We start from the raw sequence: 22,379 nt of genomic DNA, 5'->3' as shown, positions 1-22,379 counted from the left end.
TAATTCTTGACTAATATTAATTAAACAATATGACTTCTCCTTTATTATGCAGTTATCACGGTCAAAATTTCGATAGCGGTCACAAGCCGCTATTTGAAATCGCGGTTTTCGCGGTGGTATAACGGTGTTATAGCGGTTTTTTTAATATTACATATAATTTAATATTTTTATATTATATTTAGAATTAATATCATAAAATCTAAAAAGTCTATATAGAATTAATATCATAAAACCTAAAAATTCATAGAAAAACATAACATAATGTTCAAAATTCTAATATAGTAATATAGAAACTACGTAGTGTCAGTTGTCAAAGTGTCAAATATAGTTTAATCGCATGGAACGGGTTCGGCTTCCGAGTCAACATCATCCAAAGCATTCACTTCTTCATCAAGATCGTTCCCCACATCTGTAATATCATCACCATCATCGTCTCTATAATGCTCTCGTTCGCTCCTAATATTTGGTTGAGCGTCTACATTCGCTCCCATTGCTTCTTGCACATCTGACCAAAGAAGGTCATCACCACCATCCACAAAGTCTTGAAGCTCATCTTCCGTTGGTATTGTCCAATCATCATTCTCCTCAACATCTCGTAGAAAAATAGGATCCAAAGATTTGTTTTATAAAGACATGAAGCGCTTTTGCAACCTTGGGTTGTATTGGATGAATACAAGTTCATTTAGTTTTTGTTGCAAAAGACAATTTCTTTTCTTAGAATGTAGCTGCAACAAACAAATTAAAATATTTTAGTTAATATGTTAGAAGTTCCAATCTAGCTAATATCATTTATAAATTATAATTATAAAAATACTTGTTAAAAATAAGTAAAAAAACTTACATTGTCAAATGTACTCCAATTCCGTTCACAAGGTGAAGCACTACAAGTTTGACTAAGAACCATGATAGCAAACTTTCGTAAGATAGGTGTATCTATCCCATAAGACGCCACCATATATCTACATTTTACAACAAAAAAGTTCCAAAGTTAATAAAAATTAAGAAATAAAAACTTTTGGTTACATTATAATTTTTATACTTACACGGTGCAACTTTTGTCATACTCCTTTTAGCAGCTGGGGATCCAAATTGTCCACTTAAATCAATGTAGAGATTCAATTCTTGTCTCAAAGTATCATTTTCATCTTCATCGGGAACAAGACGGTCAATAGCAACATAAATTCCGGTCATAATCTGTTTATTGGCCTCATATTCCTTTGACTTATCTCCATGAAAAATTGCAGGATTAAGGAAACACCCAGCTGTACATTAAGTCATTCACTAAAACGTTAACACCAAATAATTGCATACTATTTTAAATTAAATTAATAACTAATAAGTAAAAGATTTATACCTGCATGTAAGGGATGAAGAAGTTGGTCGTTACATCTTGTTTTAATGATAGAAAAAATTCTACCTGCCAGTCTTTTTTTTTTGTCATTATTCCCATCATTTAGATTTTTGCTTATTTGATCTTGTGCTCGACTCATCGCATCATAGATGTACCCCATGCACGGTCCTTCTTCTGTGTCAACCAAACGAACAATATCCACCAATGGAGCATTTATTTGGCAAGCTAAATATACACCATCCCAAAAAGATTGCTTTGATACTATCTTCTCAACTCTCTTTCCAGGAGCTTTCTTTGCAAAGTAACTTTTTCTCCATTGCTCAGATACAAGCAAAACTTGGAGATGGTGTCGATTCTCATGGACACTCTGTAAGGTGTAAAATTGGGTAGCAAATCTAGTTACACAAGACCTGTGCAACTCTGTATTCTTTGTCAACTTTCTCATCATATTGAGAATCCTTCCATGGTTATAAATATAAACCACAATAGCTCTTGCTTCAGTCAAAGCGGTCGCGATTGTTGCTTCTTTCTTCCCAATATCTTGTACAATGAGATTCACACAGTGTGCTGCACATGGAGTCCAAAATAATTTTGGATGTTGTTCTTCCAAAATCTTTCCTGCAGCTTTGTAGTTTGAACCGTTGTCTGTAATAAACTATAAGAAATAAAAAGAACTTAATTAATAAAATGGATATAATTTTTTTTAAAAGTAATAACTAATAACTAATAACTAATTAGAAACAAATATTGCCTGCACAACGTTTTCCTCTCCAACTTCTGCTATCACCTCATTTACCTTCTTCACAATATATTCAACATTATGTATATGCTCCGATGCATCAATCGACTTTAGAAAAACTGTACCAGTAGAACAATTGACTAAAAAATTGATCAAAGATCTATGCTTGCCATCTGTCCAAAAATCAGACATAATGCTACATCCAAATTTCTTCCATTGTGGTCGAAACGAATCCACAAACTTGTGGGTATCTTCTAACACGTCCTTTAACAATGTCACCCGTATATTATGATAACTTGGAGCCGGCATGCCTAACATTTACATAATTAACAAAATTAGTAAATATAAAAATGTTAACAACTTAACATTAATCAAATAAGAAAGGTAACAAAATTGATTACCTCTTCCATATTCTCCAATGGCATTGATTGCATCTTGGAAACCTTCATCACGTACGACATTGAAAGGTAAGCCTACTGAATAAGCCCAAATCGCAATCTTTTTCCAAGCTACCTTCTTCAACTTCTCTTTAATTGGATTATTCTTATCCAATGTAGTTTGCTTTCCTTTTCCATGGTCCGACTTATAAACATCATCAATAGGACCCCGTACATTACTAGAACTTACAAACTTTCTTTTTTTAACTTGTGGCTGTGGGGTATTGTCTTGCTCATCATCATTTTATGAAAGGTCTATACAACTTGTTGATCTAAGTATTTCTATTGTTCTTTGTCTTTCCTTTTTTTCTTATCTTTTTCTTTCATTGATTCAAGCACTTTCCTAGTGATCTCCGTAGTCACATTAGGGCAAGCAGCTACATTTCCTCCTGAATTCGGGATGTTACATCTCTGCTCTTCAAAAATCAAGAGTTACTTGAAGCATAAACTAGGGTTGAAAGCAGAACCGATATATATATATATATATATATATATATATATATATATATATATATATATATATATATATATATATATATATATATATATATATATATATATATATATATATATATATATATATATATATATATATATTTCAAAAACTTGCCTCCCACACTGTGGAAAATAGGCTCCACGATGTGGCGATTAAGAACCATATATCAATTGATCCTCTAAGTGAGTCTTAGTGCAATTATATGTATAAGAAGAGGAATCAAGAATTGAAGAAATGGTTAAATCAAGAAGTCAATCATACTTCGTTCCAAAACAAGTCTTGGAGTTAAGATTGTGAAATTGAGTGATAAGTATTAAGAAGGTTTATAACATTCATCAAATGTGGAAAGTTGTGATGTCTTGGATAAGACAAAGACCAACTAGGACCAATTTATGAAGTGTTTTGATAAAAGCTACACTAACTCTTGAATATTTGTCAAGAAATGTTTATTGACAAGAGAATCTTATATGTCAAGGAGTCAGTGGGAGTCTTAATGGTCTTGAAAGGTTTCAAGAACAAATCAAAATAAACCTTATCGATCATCACTAGCACACGAGTTGAGGTTTACAACCTATGGTGTTGACACTATATTGCTTCTGTGCCGTTCCAATTGAGTTAATTATGCATGTGAGCCCTATGAGTTCTCATTTGAATGCATAAAAAGGCAAGGACCTTGATCAATGAAAAGTACATTGATAGGAAACGGTGAGCTGCTTAACTACTTGGAAGACATGGTGGGCAGCTGTGTTACCATAAGGCAAGAAGTCAAGATTAAGAAAGTTCGGTCCATATGAGTTTGAATTTGTCGTAAACTTTGGTTTTGACAAATTCACATGGATAGGAACACATCCACCATTAAAATCTAAGTGTCATAAGATTCCATCCTTCATGAAAATGACTGTGAGGAAATGCTTTCACTAAGAAAGATTTTAAAAAGATAGTGACTGTGAAAATTGGATTCTCGAATTCGATTATGGTTACGGTATCCCTTTCCATGATTCGAATTGTGAGATTTGGCAATTAGTCTGAATTGATTAGACACACATATGAGATATCTAAGGGAAAGGTGTATAAGCTTAGATAAAGGATTATCAAAGCATTAGGTATTAGAAACATGAACTTAAGAAATTCAATAAGTATTGTTTTTCTGGAAGTTAAGCTGGTTTCTGAATACATGTTAAAGCTAATGGGAGCATAAGTGTTATGTTTATAATAATTATCATGATAGTGGGAACATAAATGTTATGATTGCATGATTATTATGGAAAGTATTGCAAGTTAGCAATATTAATTATTGAAAAACAAAAGTCATACTTTGCAAAGTTGTAAAGGTTGAATAGTTATTTTGCTATAATTAAGGGAGAGAATATTATGCTTCATTTCAAATCTAAAGGCTTAGGTTTTGGAATGTTAATAATATAGTCAAGGAAACATAGTGTGTTCATTATGGAATGTTAATAATTTAGTCAAGGAAACATAGTGTGTTCTCAAATTTCGATTATGATTACGACATTCCTCTTCATAGTTTGAATTTTGAAAACGTAGCACATAAAATATTATGGCAGAAGATTGATAAAGTATCAAATCTTTATGTAAGAAATTATGCATCGTGTCCCATACACTTCGGGTATAGGATCGATTGCAAATGCTATAATATTTGACCATTCTAAAATTTTCCAAATGTCTAGCGCATTTTGAAGGAAAAGGATAAGAATCGGTTTTGACTAAGATAATTAAACAACTATCAAAGGACAATCCAAAGTTCGCCGAGGATTGGTCGCTTGTGAGTAGTTGGAAGTATAGTATTGGATTGACCATATCGACATTATTATGAATAGAAAAGATTCTATTAGGAATAAGTTGTCATATGGAAAATATGGAAACGTTTCTATATTGGGAGTTGGATATTGAGAATCAATGTCTAAATTAGAAAATTTTATGCAAAAGGATGTTCAAAGAAATGTACTTTGAGTGAGAGACATCACATCTAAGGAATTGTCTTGTAACAATCTCCGATAGAGGACTTTGTAATTGGAAATAGTCATTGTGACTTTAGTGCAGTGACATTACAAAAGGATCATTGCATAAAATGTTAGAATCTAGCATATTCCATAAGTGACAAGAATTTGATATTCTTTCACTTGTGAAAAGGATTGGGAGTTGTGAAATGAGTATGATTGGAAATGTGTTCATTTTATCTATTTCACAAAGTAAGAACCATAGGTAAACATTGTGTGCATGCTAAGAGCATGGGACAAGTGTTGTAATAATTCAAGTAAAGAGTTGATTACCCGAAACCACAAATAATGAGTAATCAATATGGTGATAAATAAAAGGTGTTTTATTTATGCTCAAAGGTTTGAGGCCATATGGGATTAGTATTATTCTTGTGTTTCACTTTGCATGTTTTGACTTCCTGAATAATTTAATTGGTTTTGAACAGTCAAATTATTCGAACGGGCCACAGTCGTTCATATGTTGGAACTAGGTATGAATGAAGACTGTCGTGAATTGGTGTGTGGATTGTCTAAAGAGTATTAGACGTAAGCAAATGTTTGCTGCAACGTTCATGAGTGCTTATGAATATGATTTGAGCATTGGATTAAACCCACGCTCACTTGGATCACTCCATGAATTGTATCACGAGTGATTGGTGAGGCGATAACATCTTATATTCTTGAAACCAAGATGTGTGAGTTGTATCTTGCAAATCGGTTGCACATTGATAATATGTAAATGCACCAGTAACTTGGTGTTATAAAACATATTGTTGTGTGTGATTCGGTGAGTGAGTGCAAGCGAGCATTGAATCAAAGTTTATCCATTCCTTTTATCCAAAGTAGGATAAGAGCGATATCTTTGGGCCCCTCGATGATTTAGTGATGACAAACGTAAATGCTCGGCCGGGCTAGGACTAATTTGATTTGTTCAATTAGTCAGTCATCATAATTCATCCTATCAAGTTGCTTTGGTGAAGGCAACCCAAAAGGACCATGCACCATCGAGTCAAGTACATACCAAAATAGTTATGGACTTAGATACTAATCCAACAGTCTCCCACTTGGATAAGTCTAATAACTATTATGCGTATGACTTCAGATCCTGATCTGCAATCGTAGCTTTCCAAAGCCGCTGTCAACTCTGATCCTATCAGATATGCACGTCCTTTAGATAAGGGATCATATATTCCTCTATTCTAGATATCGTATAGATATAAGACATGATTTCTAATCATTCTCTCTATACTATTTCTCCACTTCCGATTATGACGACTGACTAATTGAACAAATCAAATTAGTCCTAGCCCGGCCGAGCATTTACGTTTGTCATCACTAAATCATCGAGGGGCCCAAAGATATCGCTCTTATCCTACTTTGGATAAAAGGAATGGATAAACTTTGATTCAATGCTCGCTTGCACTCACTCACCGAATCACACACAACAATATGTTTTATAACACCAAGTTACTGGTGCATTTACATATTATCAATGTGCAACCGATTTGCAAGATACAACTCACACATCTTGGTTTCAAGAATATAAGAGGTTATCGCCTCACCAATCACTCGTGATACAATTCATGGAGTGATCCAAGTGAGCGTGGGTTTAATCCAATGCTCAAATCATATCCATAAGCACTCATGAACGTTGCAGCAAACATTTGCTTACGTCTAATACTCTTTAGACAATCCACACACCAATTCACGACAGTCTTCATTCATACCTAGTTCCAACATATGAACAACTGTGGCCCGTTCGAATAATTTGACTGTTCAAAACCAATTAAATTATTCAGGAAGTCAAAACATGCAAAGTGAAACACAAGAATAATACTAATCCCATATGACCTCAAACCTTTGAGCATAAATAAAACACCTTTTATTTATCACCATATTGATTACTCATTATTTGTTGTTTCGGGTAATCAACTCTTTACTTGAATTATTACAACACTTGTCCCATGCTCTTAGCATGCACACAATGTTTACCTATGGTTCTTACTTTGTGAAATAGATAAAATGAACACATTTCCAATCATACTCATTTCACAACTCCCAATCCTTTTCACAAGTGAAAGAATATCAAATTCTTGTCACTTATGGAATATGCTAGATTCTAACATTTTATGCAATGATCCTTTTGTAATGTCACTGCACTAAAGTCACAATGACTATTTCCAATTACAAAGTCCTCTATCGGAGATTGTTACAAGACAATTCCTTAGATGTGATGTCTCTCACTCAAAGTACATTTCTTTGAACATCCTTTTGCATAAAATTTTCTAATTTAGACATTGATTCTCAATATCCAACTCCCAATATAGAAACGTTTCCATATTTTCCATATGACAACTTATTCCTAATAGAATCTTTTCTATTCATAATAATGTCGATATGGTCAATCCAATACTATACTTCCAACTACTCACAAGCGACCAATCCTCGGCGAACTTTGGATTGTCCTTTGATAGTTGTTTAATTATCTTAGTCAAAACCGATTCTTGTCCTTTTCCTTCAAAATGCGCTAGACATTTGGAAAATTTTAGAATGGTCAAATATTATAGCATTTGCAATCGATCCTATACCCGAAGTGTATGGGACACGATGCATAATTTCTTACATAAAGATTTGATACTTTATCAATCTTCTGCCATAATATTTTATGTGCTACGTTTTCAAAATTCAAACTATGAAGAGGAATGCCGTAATCATAATTGAAATTTGAGAACACACTATGTTTCCTTGACTAAATTATTAACATTCCATAATGAACACACTATGTTTCCTTGACTATATTATTAACATTCCAAAACCTAAGCCTTTAGATTTGAAATGAAGCATAATATTCTCTCCCTTAATTATAGCAAAATAACTATTCAACCTTTACAACTTTGCAAAGTATGACTTTTGTTTTTCAATAATTAATATTGCTAACTTGCAATACTTTCCATAATAATCATGCAATCATAACATTTATGTTCCCACTATCATGATAATTATTATAAACATAACACTTATGCTCCCACTAGCTTTGACATGTATTCAGAAACCAGCTTAACTTCCAGAAAAACAATACTTATTGAATTTCTTAAGTTCATGTTTCTAATACCTAATGCTTTGATAATCCTTTATCTAAGCTTATACACCTTTCCCTTAGATATCTCATATGTGTGTCTAATCAATTCAGACTAATTGCCAAATCCCACAATTCGAATCATGGAATGGGATACCGTAACCATAATCGAATTCGAGAATCCAATTTTCACAGTCACTATCTTTTTAAAATCTTTCTTAGTGAAAGCATTTCCTCACAGTCATTTTCATGAAGGATGGAATCTTATGACACTTAGATTTTAATGGTGGATGTGTTCCTATCCATGTGAATTTGTCAAAACCAAAGTTTACGACAAATTCAAACTCATATGGACCGAACTTTCTTAATCTTGACTTCTTGCCTTATGGTAACACAGCTGCCCACCATGTCTTCCAAGTAGTTAAGCAGCTCACCGTTTCCTATCAATGTACTTTTCATTGATCAAGGTCCTTGCCTTTTTATGCATTCAAATGAGAACTCATAGGGCTCACATGCATAATTAACTCAATTGGAACGGCACAGAAGCAATATAGTGTCAACACGATAGGTTGTAAACCTCAACTCGTGTGCTAGTGATGATCGATAAGGTTTATTTTGATTTGTTCTTGAAACCTTTCAAGACCATTAAGACTCCCACTGACTCCTTGACATATAAGATTCTCTTGTCAATAAACATTTCTTGACAAATATTCAAGAGTTAGTGTAGCTTTTATCAAAACACTTCATAAATTGGTCCTAGTTGGTCTTTGTCTTATCCAAGACATCACAACTTTCCACATTTGATGAATGTTATAAACCTTCTTAATACTTATCACTCAATTTCACAATCTTAACTCCAAGACTTGTTTTGGAACGAATTATGATTGACTTCTTGATTTAACCATTTCTTCAATTCTTGATTCCTCTTCTTATACATATAATTGCACTAAGACTCACTTAGATGATCAATTGATATATGGTTCTTAATCATTAAGACCTATCATAAAGCATAAAAGGTACTCTCCCTTCTTCTTAGAATGGAGAAACTTATCTTTCTGCCTACTTGATTCTTCTTATTCGTTCTGCTATTGATTTAAACTTTTTCAATCAATTCAGAATTACACTTAATCTTATAAGTATAATCATATTTTCTAAATCATGACGAATATCTTGATCAAGACGCAACTTTGTGTACTCGATCTCCTAGTCCTTCACTTGACACTTTGTCAATGAATTAGTCTAATTTCCAAATATGAAATTTCTCATTCATCGTGCAACCAAGTTGCATGATTCCAAGTTTTTGTCCAATTGGAACTTGGGCGATGAGAAACTTTCCATATTCAGTAAATTTTTGACATTTCCACAAATAACATAATTAAGAAACAAATCCATTATTGCTAATATTAGAAACCCTCAAACATCAATTTTCATGCATGCCATTGCAAGGATAAATAAATAGTATAAAATCAAAATTTATTTTATTGCGGAAAAAAAAATTTGTCCTTACAATGTAATTCATTAAAAAACTTATGCTTATACATATTTCTTAGCAATCTTATTCTAACTCTAAGTAGTAGCTCAAGAATCTAATCTTCAAGTAATGCGATCGAAATCCATTCCCTCACGGTTAGATTCTGCTCACTTTTTCCCTTAAGCTTCCTTTCTTTTCTTCGATCCTACAAAACATCAATTGTAATCTTATCACATTATGTATTAAGAATCTAGAATATAAGCTTAAAAGAGTTAGTCAATGGATTTTACCTAAAGCAGAGTCATACGTTTTGACTCTCCCATCTCTTAGATCTCTTAGGTAAATAGGGCAGCTTCGTCTCCAATGCCCCTTCTCTTGGCAATAAAAGAAAATTGACTCTTTTGGAACAGGACATGGAACTACTTCAGACATTGCCTTTCTCTTAAACTTTTTGATCATAGCATGTCTTTCGTTGCCATTTTCTATATCCATAGAGGTCTTGAAGGCGGATTCACCAATCAACTTTGCTTTTCTATTGCGCCAAACCATTGCTGATTCAGCAACAATAAGCATATAAGTGAGATCTATAAGGGTCACGTCGTGGTTCATCATAAAGTACTCTCTTACGAACTCACTATACGAGTTAGGAAGTGATTGAAGAATCCAATCAACAACCATCTCCTCACAAACAATGGATCCCAACATTCTTAACCTATCAATGTATGACTTCATCCCTAGGACGTGTGCACACACCGACTTTCCTTCTTTATGTTTACTTGCCAAAAGGGCTAGAGTGAGCTTGAACTTTTCAAGCCTTTGAACTTGTGGGTTAGGGAGAATAATTGGAGGAGGTGGAGGAAGTGAAGCATGATTTCTTGTTCCTCGATCAAATCGTGGAATATCATCTTCATGTGGAATGCTTGTTCCACGGGATTTAGGAAGACCATAATTGTCGTACTTTGACATCTACAAAACGGGAGAAAACGAATTCAAGTTAATTGATTGATTGAGTCCTTAATAAATCACCCAAATGAGATATTAAGGCTAGGACCCAACACAATACGCTACAACCTAGAAAAGGGATGCCGTAATCTAGTTGCAGAATATTTGAAGGTAAGTGAATGACGATTCACTAATTTCCACCATGAAAAACGAAAAAGAAATTTAAGTTTTAAATCTATGAAAATTCCTAGATCCTTTGAGATACATTGAAAATTTCAATGGCATGTTTAAATCTCGATATGCCCCTCTAGTTTGTGACTGCGATGCCGAGGATCACAAAGCGGGTGTGAATAACCATGCAAACTTACATGGTGCCCTCACATGTTACAGTCACCTATTCGATGTGCCGGTAAACCACACACGCTCCACCGAACTATGACAAACATTGAGTCACCCTTTGCTACCTTTGCTTAGAACCATTTAGTGTGCCGGTAAACCACACATGCTCCACTAACGTCTTCGCAAGGGCACAAAGTGTAATTTCATGGAATTGCATCAATTCACTTTTGCCTAAGTAACTAAGATTGGGAATTTGTAAAACATTTAGGCCTCGTTTATTTTCCTACAAAAGTACTTTTTGAGCACTTTTCCCTTCTGACGGGTAGACGTTTTGCAAGTGCCCGTCTTCTTCCGCAAACTTGGAAAAAGACAAAAGACATTTGACCACTTCCAAAACAAACAGCACCTTAGTTACTTTTGTACTTCATTATACTTATAATGGAAAGTTTTGTCCTATCCTACCCATTCGGCTAACGACCCTCCACTAGTCAAGAGTGCGGTGGGTAAGAGTGGATACCCATTCAATCGCCATTTTATAGGCAATTTCCTTAAACACCCCTTATAGACGAGCTTCGTGAATGAGGCCTACTAACAGTAAGACTGACTTTTACTCATACATATATATATATATATATATATATATATATATATATATATATATATATATATATATATATATATATAATGTTAGACTTTTAATGTTATATATAGTATAGGGTGTATTTTACACTTTTAAAATACTAGGTGGTTTAATTTAACAATTATACTTTTAATTCAATTAAATTGTAAACCAAAACTTTATGAGTTTATTAAACCTCTTTTAATTATACACTTTAATTAATTAATAAAACCATAAGGGTGTGATTTGAACTTTTCAAAACAATACTAGGGTTTTAGAATTTAACATTCCTAAATTAAACTTTTAATCAACTTTTAAATTCCAAAACTTGAGGGCAAGTTTTGAAACATTTCAAAACATTAGGGTTTAGAATTTAAATATACATCAAAATTAAACTTTTAATCAAAATTTAAATTCCAAAACTTGAGGGCAAGTTTTGAAACCTTTTCAAAACATTAGGGTTTCAACTATTTAAATTTCAAAACAAAAACTTTTGAGTTCAAATTTAAACTATAAAACCTAAAGGGGAAAAATTGAAACTATTCATAACACAAGGATCAAATAACAAATAACATAAATTAAACAATTTATTTTATCATTATCTATATTTGACCTAATTTCAATTTCTTGCAAAGTAAGTTACCAAATTAATACAAATAATCAAACTTTATCATATAAGGAAGTTATTATCTAATCAATTGGTAATTATCTTTTGTTTAATCAAGGATATACTCAAAATATGATTAAAATTCGAATTTTAATGACCCATAACAGTTAAGGCAAGTATCTTTGAGTAAAACAACAAGAAATCCCGAAACTGCCTCTTTCTGACGCTCGAACTCGCCGAGTTCCTCTATGGACTCGCCGAGTAGGGGCCTACTCGCCGAGTTCATCAGGTAGACTCACCAAAATCGAATTTTGCAACTTTCACAAACATACAAGGCATTAATACAATACAAACCAACCTGGCTCTAATACCACTGATGGGTTTTTGTCATAAGAACATCCTATGTGCTCATACAAACCCTAATGCTTGGATCTAGGTTTCTCTATTGTACATGCAATTCATCCAAGACTATAAACCCTAGATCTAGTGTATGATAATCAATATAACATATAAATAAGGGTTTAGATCATACCTTGACTGTTATGTAGCAATAACAATCTCAAATCCTTCTTGTATTGACTTTAGAAAGCTTAGAGTCACAAATGTCACTCCTCTAATGGTCCACAAACATCAAGAGCAAGAGGATGAAGAGGAGAAGAGAAGGAGGCTCTCAAAAACGTGCAGAAACCCTAGACCATTAGTTTTTCACGTTTTTGGAGCATAAGGGTTCTATATATAGTGAGACTATTAGGGTTATCTAACAAGGAAACCCTAATTTGGATGCTTAAGCCCTAAGCAACCCATGGACTCCTTTCCTTAAAGGTCTAGGACGATTTCCAATGGGTTTCCCCATAGAATTCGTCCATCCCTATAATATAAGGAAAGGAAATCCATAGCCAAATTGCAATTATCTTATAATTACAATTCCAGTCCCTTAAGTTTAATTAATCTCTTTTTAGCCACAAACTTAATTCTTATTAATTCTTGACTAATATTAATTAAACAATATGATTTCTCCTTTAATATATTATTCTCACAATATATTAATAAATCATATTTAATCCTTTCTCTCCATAATCCATCCTATCAAGTTGCTTTGGTGAAGGCAACCCAAAAGGACCATGCACCATCGGGTCAAGTACATACCAAAATAGTTATGGACTTAGACACTAATCCAACATATGGTACAATGAACCCCATACAAATAGTGACACCAGATCTTGAGGGCGAACACCACTGCCCCCAAATCCAGATCGTGGGTGGGATACCTCGTCTCATGAAGCTTCAGCTGCCTCGATGCATACGTTATCACATGCCCTCTCTGCATAAGTACTGCGCCCAACCCTGATATCGATGCGTCACAGTACACCACAAAACCCTCCATCCCTTCCGGGAGGGCTAACACCGGGGCTTCGCATAATCTCTTGCAAAGTGTCTCAAACGAGGTCTGTTGCTCTAGACCCCATGAAAAAGCAACACCCTTCCGGGTCAACCTGGTGAGTGGCACGACAATCTTGGAGAAATCCCTGATAAATCTCCGATAATAGCCAGCCAACCCTAGAAAATTCTTGATCTCGGTGGGTGATCTCGGCCCCTCCCACCTCATAACCGCCTCGATCTTGGCCGGATCGACGAATATCCCATTCTGGTTGAAGAGGTGTCCTAGGAACTGGACCTCTCGTAACCAGAAATCGCACTTGGAGAGTTTGGCGCAAAGCCTCTTCGATCTCAAAACTCCAAAGATCTCTCTCAAATGCTCTTCATGCTGCTCTCTGGATCTCGAATAAACCAATATATCATCAATAAACACGATCACCGAACGATCCAACATTGGGCTGCACACCCTGTTGAACAGATCCATGAACGCCGTCGGCGCATTGGTGAGCCCGAAAGGCAACACCACGAACTTGTAATGCCCATAACGAGTCATGAGCGCTGTTTTCTGGATATCCTCATCACGCACTCTCATCTGATGATATCCATACCTCAGATCAATCTTAGAGAACCAAGACACTCCCTGCAACTGATCGAACAAATCGTCGATCCTCGGTAATGGGTAATGGTTCTTGACCGTCAACTTGTTCAACTCCCGGTAATCAATGCACATCCGGTGTGAACCATCCTTTTTTTTTGACAAAAAGGATCGGCGCTCCCCACGGTGAGCTACTCGGTCTGATAAACCCCTTCCCCAGCAACTCCTGAAGATGTGAGGATAACTCCTGCATCTGTGGTGGTGCAAGGCAATAAGGCGCCTTGGCGATAGGCGCTGCCTTCGGAACCAAATCGATGCGGAACTCTACCTGGCTCTCGGGAGGCACACCCGACAACTCCTCGGGAAAAACATCCGGGAACTCGCGCATTATCGGAACATCATCAATCGAACTCGGCCTCTCAGCGGCCACTCATGTATCCATCACATAGGTTACAAACCCCCTGCAGCCCTGCTGTGAACTCTGCCTCGCTCTGGCAGCAGAACAAAATGCCGACCAGAACGGGTACCCTCGCCATAAACCGTAAGAACTCCCCCACTAGGGTCTCTTACGGTCACCAGCTGTCACTCGCAGTCGATAACCGCTCCAAACTTGCTCAACCAGTCCATGCCCACGATGACACATACATCTCCCATCGCAATAGGAAACAAATCAATCGGAAACTCAATGCCAAAAATCTCGAGTACACATCCTCGAATCACATCGGTGGCATACACCGCTCGCTCATCAGCTATGGAAACTCGTAGAGGTTGACTCAATGCCTCCCGCTGGATACTAATGTGCTGACTAAACGTTAAAGACACAAATGACCGACTCACACCCGAGTCAAATAACACTAAAGCAGGTACAGAACTCACAAGAAAGTACCTATGCATATCGTAATATAAGCACAATATCTCATAACTCAGCATAAATAAATGAAAGAATACATACCACCCACGACATCGGGCGTTGCGCCGACCTCCTCCGTTGTCAACTGGAAGGCTCTCCCGCGAGCCTTCGGTGCCTCGGCCTTCACCGGCCGAACCTCAGTAGCTCGGGCAGCATGTGCAGATCCATGTGTCGATGCCTGCCGCAGCTGTGGGCACTCGGCCTTCCGATGGCCGACCTGGTTGCAATGGAAGCAAACCGTGAATCCCTGGGGAAAATCCCTCTCATAGTGCCCATATTTCCCACACTTGTAACACACCCCAGCACTGCACACTCCCTCATGGCTCTTGCCACATTTCCCACAAGTGCAGCCCTTCGGACCCCCAGATCTCGAATTAGCGGGATTTGCCCGCTTGGCTGCCGGTTATGTCTATGCCGGTCGCCTGTCCCTCCTCTGAGACTCAGCCTCCTTCCTGACCTGAGTCTCCAGCTCAATCTCTCTCTTCCGGGCATTTGCCTGGAGCTCAGAAAATGTCTGGTATGACGAGTTTGCCACGAACTCATAGATATCCCTCCTGAATATGCTCAAGTACCGACTCATACGTGCCTGCTCAGTCGACACGTGCTCAGGGCAAAACATCTCCCTCTCATGAAACATCCTTGTAATCACCGTAACAGACTCAGTTCCCAGCTTAAGGGACAAGAACTCCTGGGCTAGACGTTCCCTCTCCACAGGGGGAATATACTCATCTCGAAACATCATGGTGAGCCTCCCCCAAGTTACCGCAGTGAGCTCTGCCGTAGTGAAGTCTGCCGTCAAAAACTTCCACCAGTCCTTCGCCCCCAAGCGAAGCTGGTTCAGTGCAAACCGAACTCTCAAATGCTCCGTACACGAGCAAGTATAGAAACATCCCTCAATATCAGAATTCCATCTCATCACAATGATCGGATCCTACGTCCCGTCAAACTCGGGTGGCTTCGTGTTGTTGAACTCTCGGTACAACAACGAGTCACCCCCTGTGGCCTACCAGCAGCGATGACTACGGTGGCCGCAGCAGCATCGACATCAGTAAGAGCAGTGTAACGCTCGTCAAAAGTCTCGATCAGAGTGATCTTGATAGACCCAAACATCTCCGGTATCTCGGCTCGGATGGCAGCAGCCACCTCCTCATGAATCAACCTACGGATCTCCTCATCACTAGCACCACTGCTCTCAGGTGTGTAGCATGTCCCAACCATGATGTCTCTCTGAAATACAACACAAAATATCAGAGATCCACTCGAGCATACTCGCACTCGATAACTCAACCCTACTTGTTCCCTAGTACCCTAAGGATTCTTACTTGGACTACGCACTGATACTGTGTCTTCGGTAGTATGGGCCCTTATACTATCGTCCACACCACATCAGTATTCACCCCAAATCCTCCTCCTAGGATCCCAGATCACAAGTACTCTACATCTCGCTAGCATAGGCTACCCTTCGGTAGACCTCTCATAAGCTCCTCACTGCTATCTACTCACTCTCAAGCATCTAATAGCAGCAGAAATCTTCCTAGGCTAAGGCATCACAAATCAGGCCACTCTAGTCCTAACATAAATACCTAGCCTACTCTAGCATGCATATCATATCATAACACATCTTATAACACATAATGTAAGGGTATTTTGCGAAATCACTGTTCGGGCGCTGGCTGATCATACACATTGCTTCCTTCTGTTTTTCTCAAACTCTTTTATTTCTTTAGAAAAATTGTTTATTTTATGAAAAACCACCTCAAATCCTCAGTTTGAGTTCAGAAATGCCCGAAGGTGCATCCGAATCCCTCAAACCAAGGCTCTGATACCAACTTGTAACAACGTAAATTTTCAAAGCAATTTTTCATTTTTAAATCATATTTTCAATCATCAAAACAATATAAAACAAACTGTTTCCAATGTTATTATCACAAAATATCCTAGAATCTCAAGAAATAAAACTCCACAAGTGTGTATGGGTCATGTCGGTGCCTTCCCGCGACCATCACTAGTACCTGAAACACATAACACTGTAAGCATAAATGCTTAGTGAGTTCCCCAAAATACCACATACAACACATATGCCACTCGAGGCTACCGTACGACCCTCCGGTCGATGTGTCTCAGCGGGACCCTCCAGTCCCGTAGCTCGTTCGACCCTGTGGTCCGGTCATAGCTCGTCGGACCCTTCAATCCAGTCTGCATCGTTGGACCCTTCGGTCCGGTCTATCGTTGGACTCTCCGGTCCGGTCTATACAACATATGGCATACATACAACAAAATATATGTAATCTCATACATACACATAGCATACAAGACCCTCCGGTTTACATAAAAATACCACTCTAGTTAAAGTATATTGAGAATACTCACCTCGGGTATCTCGGATAATCTCGCACATGAAACCCGCTGATCTAGCCCCCGCCTAATCACATAAACAACACTCTCAAATAAATAATGCCTCTCAAAGGCTAGATTAAATCCACCCTTACAATCCCACAGAAGGGTAAAAGAGCATTTTACCCCTCCCTGACCCACAAGTCCAAAGGTTGACCAAAACCCTAAAAGTCAATGAAAGTCAACAGGAGGCAATACGCGACGCATACCTTCTCTGTACATGGGGCGTACGCCAGCTAACCATATTCGGGGTCTCAACCCCTTACGCTGCGCGTACTGAGAGTTACGCTCAGCGTAAGTCTCAGTTTCAGCCTTTTCTTGGATTTTGGTCTTAAACGGTTAAGACACTCATTCAACTTTCAAATTTGACTTTCCCTAAGCCTCTTATTCCATAAAGTCGGAACCTTTAAGCCTTTGCATGGATGTAAAGGTCCCTAATCACTCTAACACCTTTCCTTCTTCCTCAAAAGGTCTAGATCTCATGCATGGTTAATTATTCACGTCCAAGATTGTATTTTTATGAACATACAACTCTTATAATCCTGGAATATGGTAGATCTTGGCCAATGGAGACCATTTGCTCATAAAGTCTCCACCTTGGGACCAAAAACCCTAGAAATTGGTCCAAGAAGCACAAATCACAAATGACAAGGAAAGTTTTGAGCTTTTTACCTCAGAAAGAAGCTCCAACCTCTGAAAAACTCGGATCTACTCTTGTCCGCCAACTTCTAGCTTCCAAAATGGCCTCCTCTTCTCTTTCACCACCTTGAAATGGCACTTTGAAGCTTAGAACACAACACACATGCTAGAAACAGAGGATGACTCTCTATTAGGGTTTCACTCTTTGAAATGGTGGCTGAGGATAAGGCCTTATCATTTCTTTTATAGTGCACAAGTCACAAATTAGGGTTTACATCTGGGCCCGTTACGCCCGGTGTAACCCTGGGTACCCTTAGCGTACCTAGGCGAGTCCGCGTCCAACTTAAGCGCGCGAGTACGCGCGACGTACTCTTCAGGACGCCGAGCATACTCATTTGCCTTAACATTTCATTTTAGGGGCTTAACTTGACAACTTGGAAAAAGGAGAAGGGTTTAAGAGACGCACCTGAATTCGGGATGTTACATCTCTGCTCTTCAAAAATCAAGAGTTACTTGAAGCATAAACTAGGGTTGAAAGCAGAACCGATATATATATATATATATATATATATATATATATATATATATATATATATATATATATATATATATATATATTTCAAAAACTTGCCTCCCACACTGTGGAAAATAGGCTCCACAATGTGGCGATCATTAAACACGTGTACTCCCCAATGCAGGAATCCTAATCGTGAATATTCTCCCAGCCACGACATGGGAAACAAATATCCACATTCTGGACTTCATAATCCTTAGATCTTTGACTTTAGTTGACTCGATCCAATTTTTTCTGCTTCTAGCTCCGCATTTTGCTTCCTTTCATTCCCGAACATGTCTTTGTTGCTACAAAACATATTTTAAACTTATGAAGCACCTTTTTTCCAAAAATAAGCACAATTGTTGCTAAATTTTTTAAAATAATGCACTAAACATATAGATAAATATGACAATATTAGTTTGGTTGTTTGGATTTCTACTCACCAGTGGAGGCTACCTCATATGCTTTTGTTGCCTCAAGGGCCCAACCTTGGGTGTTACAAGACCACATCTTATGGGATAGCGACATATATGATATGGATTCTAATTATGCTTATGCCTTGGCTTCTCTTCGTAAAAAGCATATGAGCATTGACTTTAGCAATTTCAATAATAATGACACCGTCCCCCTAAATCCACATACATTGGCGAATTCCCTTTTTAGTAAAATTGTCCAACATATGGAAGTGCACTTCGACATGACGGTTTGACCGAAAGCAATTTTCCAATGTTTACGATCACCACATGCTCAATATTTTCTTCTAGCTATCCCTATAGATGGTCTTGGCCAACATATGTCTTGTGTGGAGTATCGTACTATCCTTAAATATCGGCTCATCATCCCATTATTTCTAGTTGACGATATATGTCTGGTGTACCAAAGGCATGTTTAGACTCATTTGGAGAGCATGTGGTTCATTGTAAATAACTCCCAGGATCAAAATGTTGATACGATATGGTTAGGGATGTTTTGTTTGGCATATTTAAGCGTGTCGGCGTTTCCACCAAGAAAGAGGCATACGTGAATTTCTTAATTGACCCAACAAAATGAAGGTCAACCCTTAAACCAGCTGACATACTGGTTCTTGGATGGGTTAGAGGGAAACACGCTTCTATGGACCTTACAGGGGTATTATCTCTCGTGGGCTCGAGCTGGGGGTTTTAAGGCAGGACATACTGTTTTAAAAGCTGCTACATATAAACTCACAAAACATGAGAAATCGTGCATGGAAAAACAACATGTGTTGATACTAATTTTGTTTTTTATTTATGTTCAAATATTTATTAAAAAATTGTAAATAACTAAGACATGCTATTTAATTAAATCCTAAATTAAACATAATATTAAAAAACTAAAAATAACATTACACCAAAAAAAAAACATTGAACCAAAAAAATACGACAGTCCTAATCCAAATATTTTTCTCGATCTTTTCCTTCACCTTTTGGAGCACATGCATTTCTCGTGCCGACATATCGTCCTCGCGGAACCAAAGAATTGCCAAATCCTTCGCCATTTGATTTTCCTATGCATGACGACGAATAAATTCCAAGTGTTGGCATTGCACTTCGACGCTTTCTTTTTGCTATTAAATTGTGTTCGTCGAACTTTTCTTTCATTCCTCCAACTCTTGTTCCCTTCTTTTCGGCTTCGTACGCATGTCGTTCAGTGCGTTTCGCTTTGTCGCGCCCAATCGGTCGACGTGTGGGGAGATATCTTTGACGTCTTCCGGGATGTCATTCGTTTCAACATTAAGGTCGAAGTTAGTTTGTGCGTCGGAAACGTCAAACACACTAAGAATTGTGAGACCTCTTTGATTGTGCATCTGATGATGTTTTCACTTTAATCCATTATGGATATTTTCTAACAATCTCCCATATTTTTTCATACTGGAAAGCGTGCCCCCATTTCGATGTGCAATTCTTCCCTCCCGACTTTGAACAAATCGAAATCATTCGCACCACTTTGATTTTGCGAAGAAAGTCTCATGAAAATCAAATTAAACTTGGTGCACCGACGACTGATTGGAGTCCACTTGCTACAAAGCATATCGACATTGCAATATGGTTGTTTCTTCAAAATCGCATGAAAATTTTCGAGGACTGCTTCCCAAAAACCAGTTTTCCTCATATCATTTCCTACAGTTGGATTTTTTGAAGGCTCGCTCCATGCCACCGCCAATGCATACTCCTCCTCTGGTGTCCACCATAGTGGAGCTTCTTCTTCACTTTCCACGATCGCTTTCCTTTTCTTTTTCTCTTTTCCTCTAGCTTTCTGACTACCTCTCGCTTGCGTTTTGGGAACCGTATCCTGTGTTGGTTGTGTAGGTGATGGTTGTGTGGTTGTTTGTGCCATGGAAGTAAACATATTGAAAATATTTTGTTGAAGGTTTGGGTTTTGTTGCATGTAGGGCGATGTAGGAAATTGCATTGGGGGTGAGGTGAGATTGAAATAGTTTCCTAAAAATGGTATTTGTGGTGAGTTTTGAGAGTTGAAGAGGTTCATATAGCTTTCGTATTATGTGAACCTCATCAGAGCAGATGTGTTTGTGTTTGGAGAAGGGGTGTTCGGGTTTTGCTCCATAGTTTGGTTGAAAGAAAATGTGATTGATTTTTATACATAAAACGAGAGAAAGATTAAGAATGGTGTAGTTAAAAAAGTGGGTATATATATATATATATATATATATATATATATATATATATATATATATATATATATATATATATATATATATATATGTATTTATATGTAAAGTAAATAAGTAAAAAAATATTTTTTTAATTAGTTTTTGACCGTTCCCAACGGTCATTTCCTTCGAAAATCGGCATTACGCATCGTTACCATGGCAATGGGCCTTAACGGCATAAGGGCAGGGGCTGCTTAACCTTATAATTTCTAAGATAGGGCTTAGGTCCCCAATTCTACGGGGCCTCTTATTCTCCGAACTTAACTCAATACTAATATATCTCAAATATCAATTAATCCATTACCAATTGTCCAATAAGCCACATCATAGTGAGCGATCTTGATTCTTGAAGACGAAACGCATACGACACATCAATGCGATCTTGAAAACTGAAACGCCACATTTATCTTCTATTATTCTATCTCGATTCTCAATTGTTCAAATCTTCAATTCCAAATGGTATGTGTTTCACTTCTTTTTCAATTTTCCATTATCCAAAGGGCCCCTCATTTTTTGGTTCGTTTAGAGCCCTCAAAATGGTTGAGTCACCTCTACATAAGAGGGGGGGGGGGTCTTCGCGAGTTATAACGCCATTATGGGCATTCCACGTAGACAAAAAGGGCTTTAATCGCCCAACACCCAATAGCCTTATGCGGAAATATGTAGATTTGTGAAGTTAATTTTCGTAAAAGGTTAGACCAAAATTGTTTGCTTTGGAAAGATGTATGGTAGCGATGATCAATTAAGGAGGCTAAGGAAGAGCCTTAAGGAGGAGCCTATGAGATGCAATGGATCAAAGTTAACATCTTTTGATATATTGTTACGCTAATCTTATTAGAAGAACTATGGTTAAAATAAATTGGAATAGTTAGTTACAAAAATAAACCATGATTATTTCTCAATGTTAAATTTTGTTTTTTTAGTTCATTACTAATCTATATCTATATCGATATCATTATCATTATCATCATTATCATATCATCATATCATATCATACTATATTATAAAGGAAGCATTTTTTCCTTTCACCAGATTCATTTGAAACTCCCATGTAGTGTTTCCTTTCACCACATTCATTTGAAGCTTCCATGACTTTTCAATTTCTTTCTAATAATAATTATAAGTTAGCTAATAAGGTTAACTAA

At 37.2% G+C, this 22,379-nt stretch overlaps 1 protein-coding gene across 1 annotated transcript; it reads right to left on the bottom strand.

Moving 5' to 3' along the window:
* Window positions 1–329: 329 nt before the first annotated feature.
* Window positions 330–20,900, bottom strand: LOC111897506 (uncharacterized). The gene is made up of 9 exons (XM_052763936.1): window positions 20,436–20,900; window positions 2,492–2,741; window positions 2,261–2,401; window positions 2,103–2,209; window positions 1,418–2,006; window positions 1,046–1,262; window positions 842–959; window positions 675–725; window positions 330–581 (listed from the first exon to the last, which is right to left on the bottom strand). The coding sequence occupies exons 1-9, from the start codon at window positions 20,898–20,900 to the stop codon at window positions 330–332; spliced, it is 2,190 nt and encodes a 729-aa protein (XP_052619896.1).
* Between the last annotated feature and the right edge of the window lie 1,479 nt (window positions 20,901–22,379).

This window comes from Lactuca sativa, chromosome 5, assembly GCF_002870075.4.
Source record: "Lactuca sativa cultivar Salinas chromosome 5, Lsat_Salinas_v11, whole genome shotgun sequence".
In the NCBI taxonomy this organism is placed as follows: Eukaryota; Viridiplantae; Streptophyta; class Magnoliopsida; order Asterales; family Asteraceae; genus Lactuca; species Lactuca sativa.
This window is presented reverse-complemented; position numbering and strand designations above follow the sequence as displayed.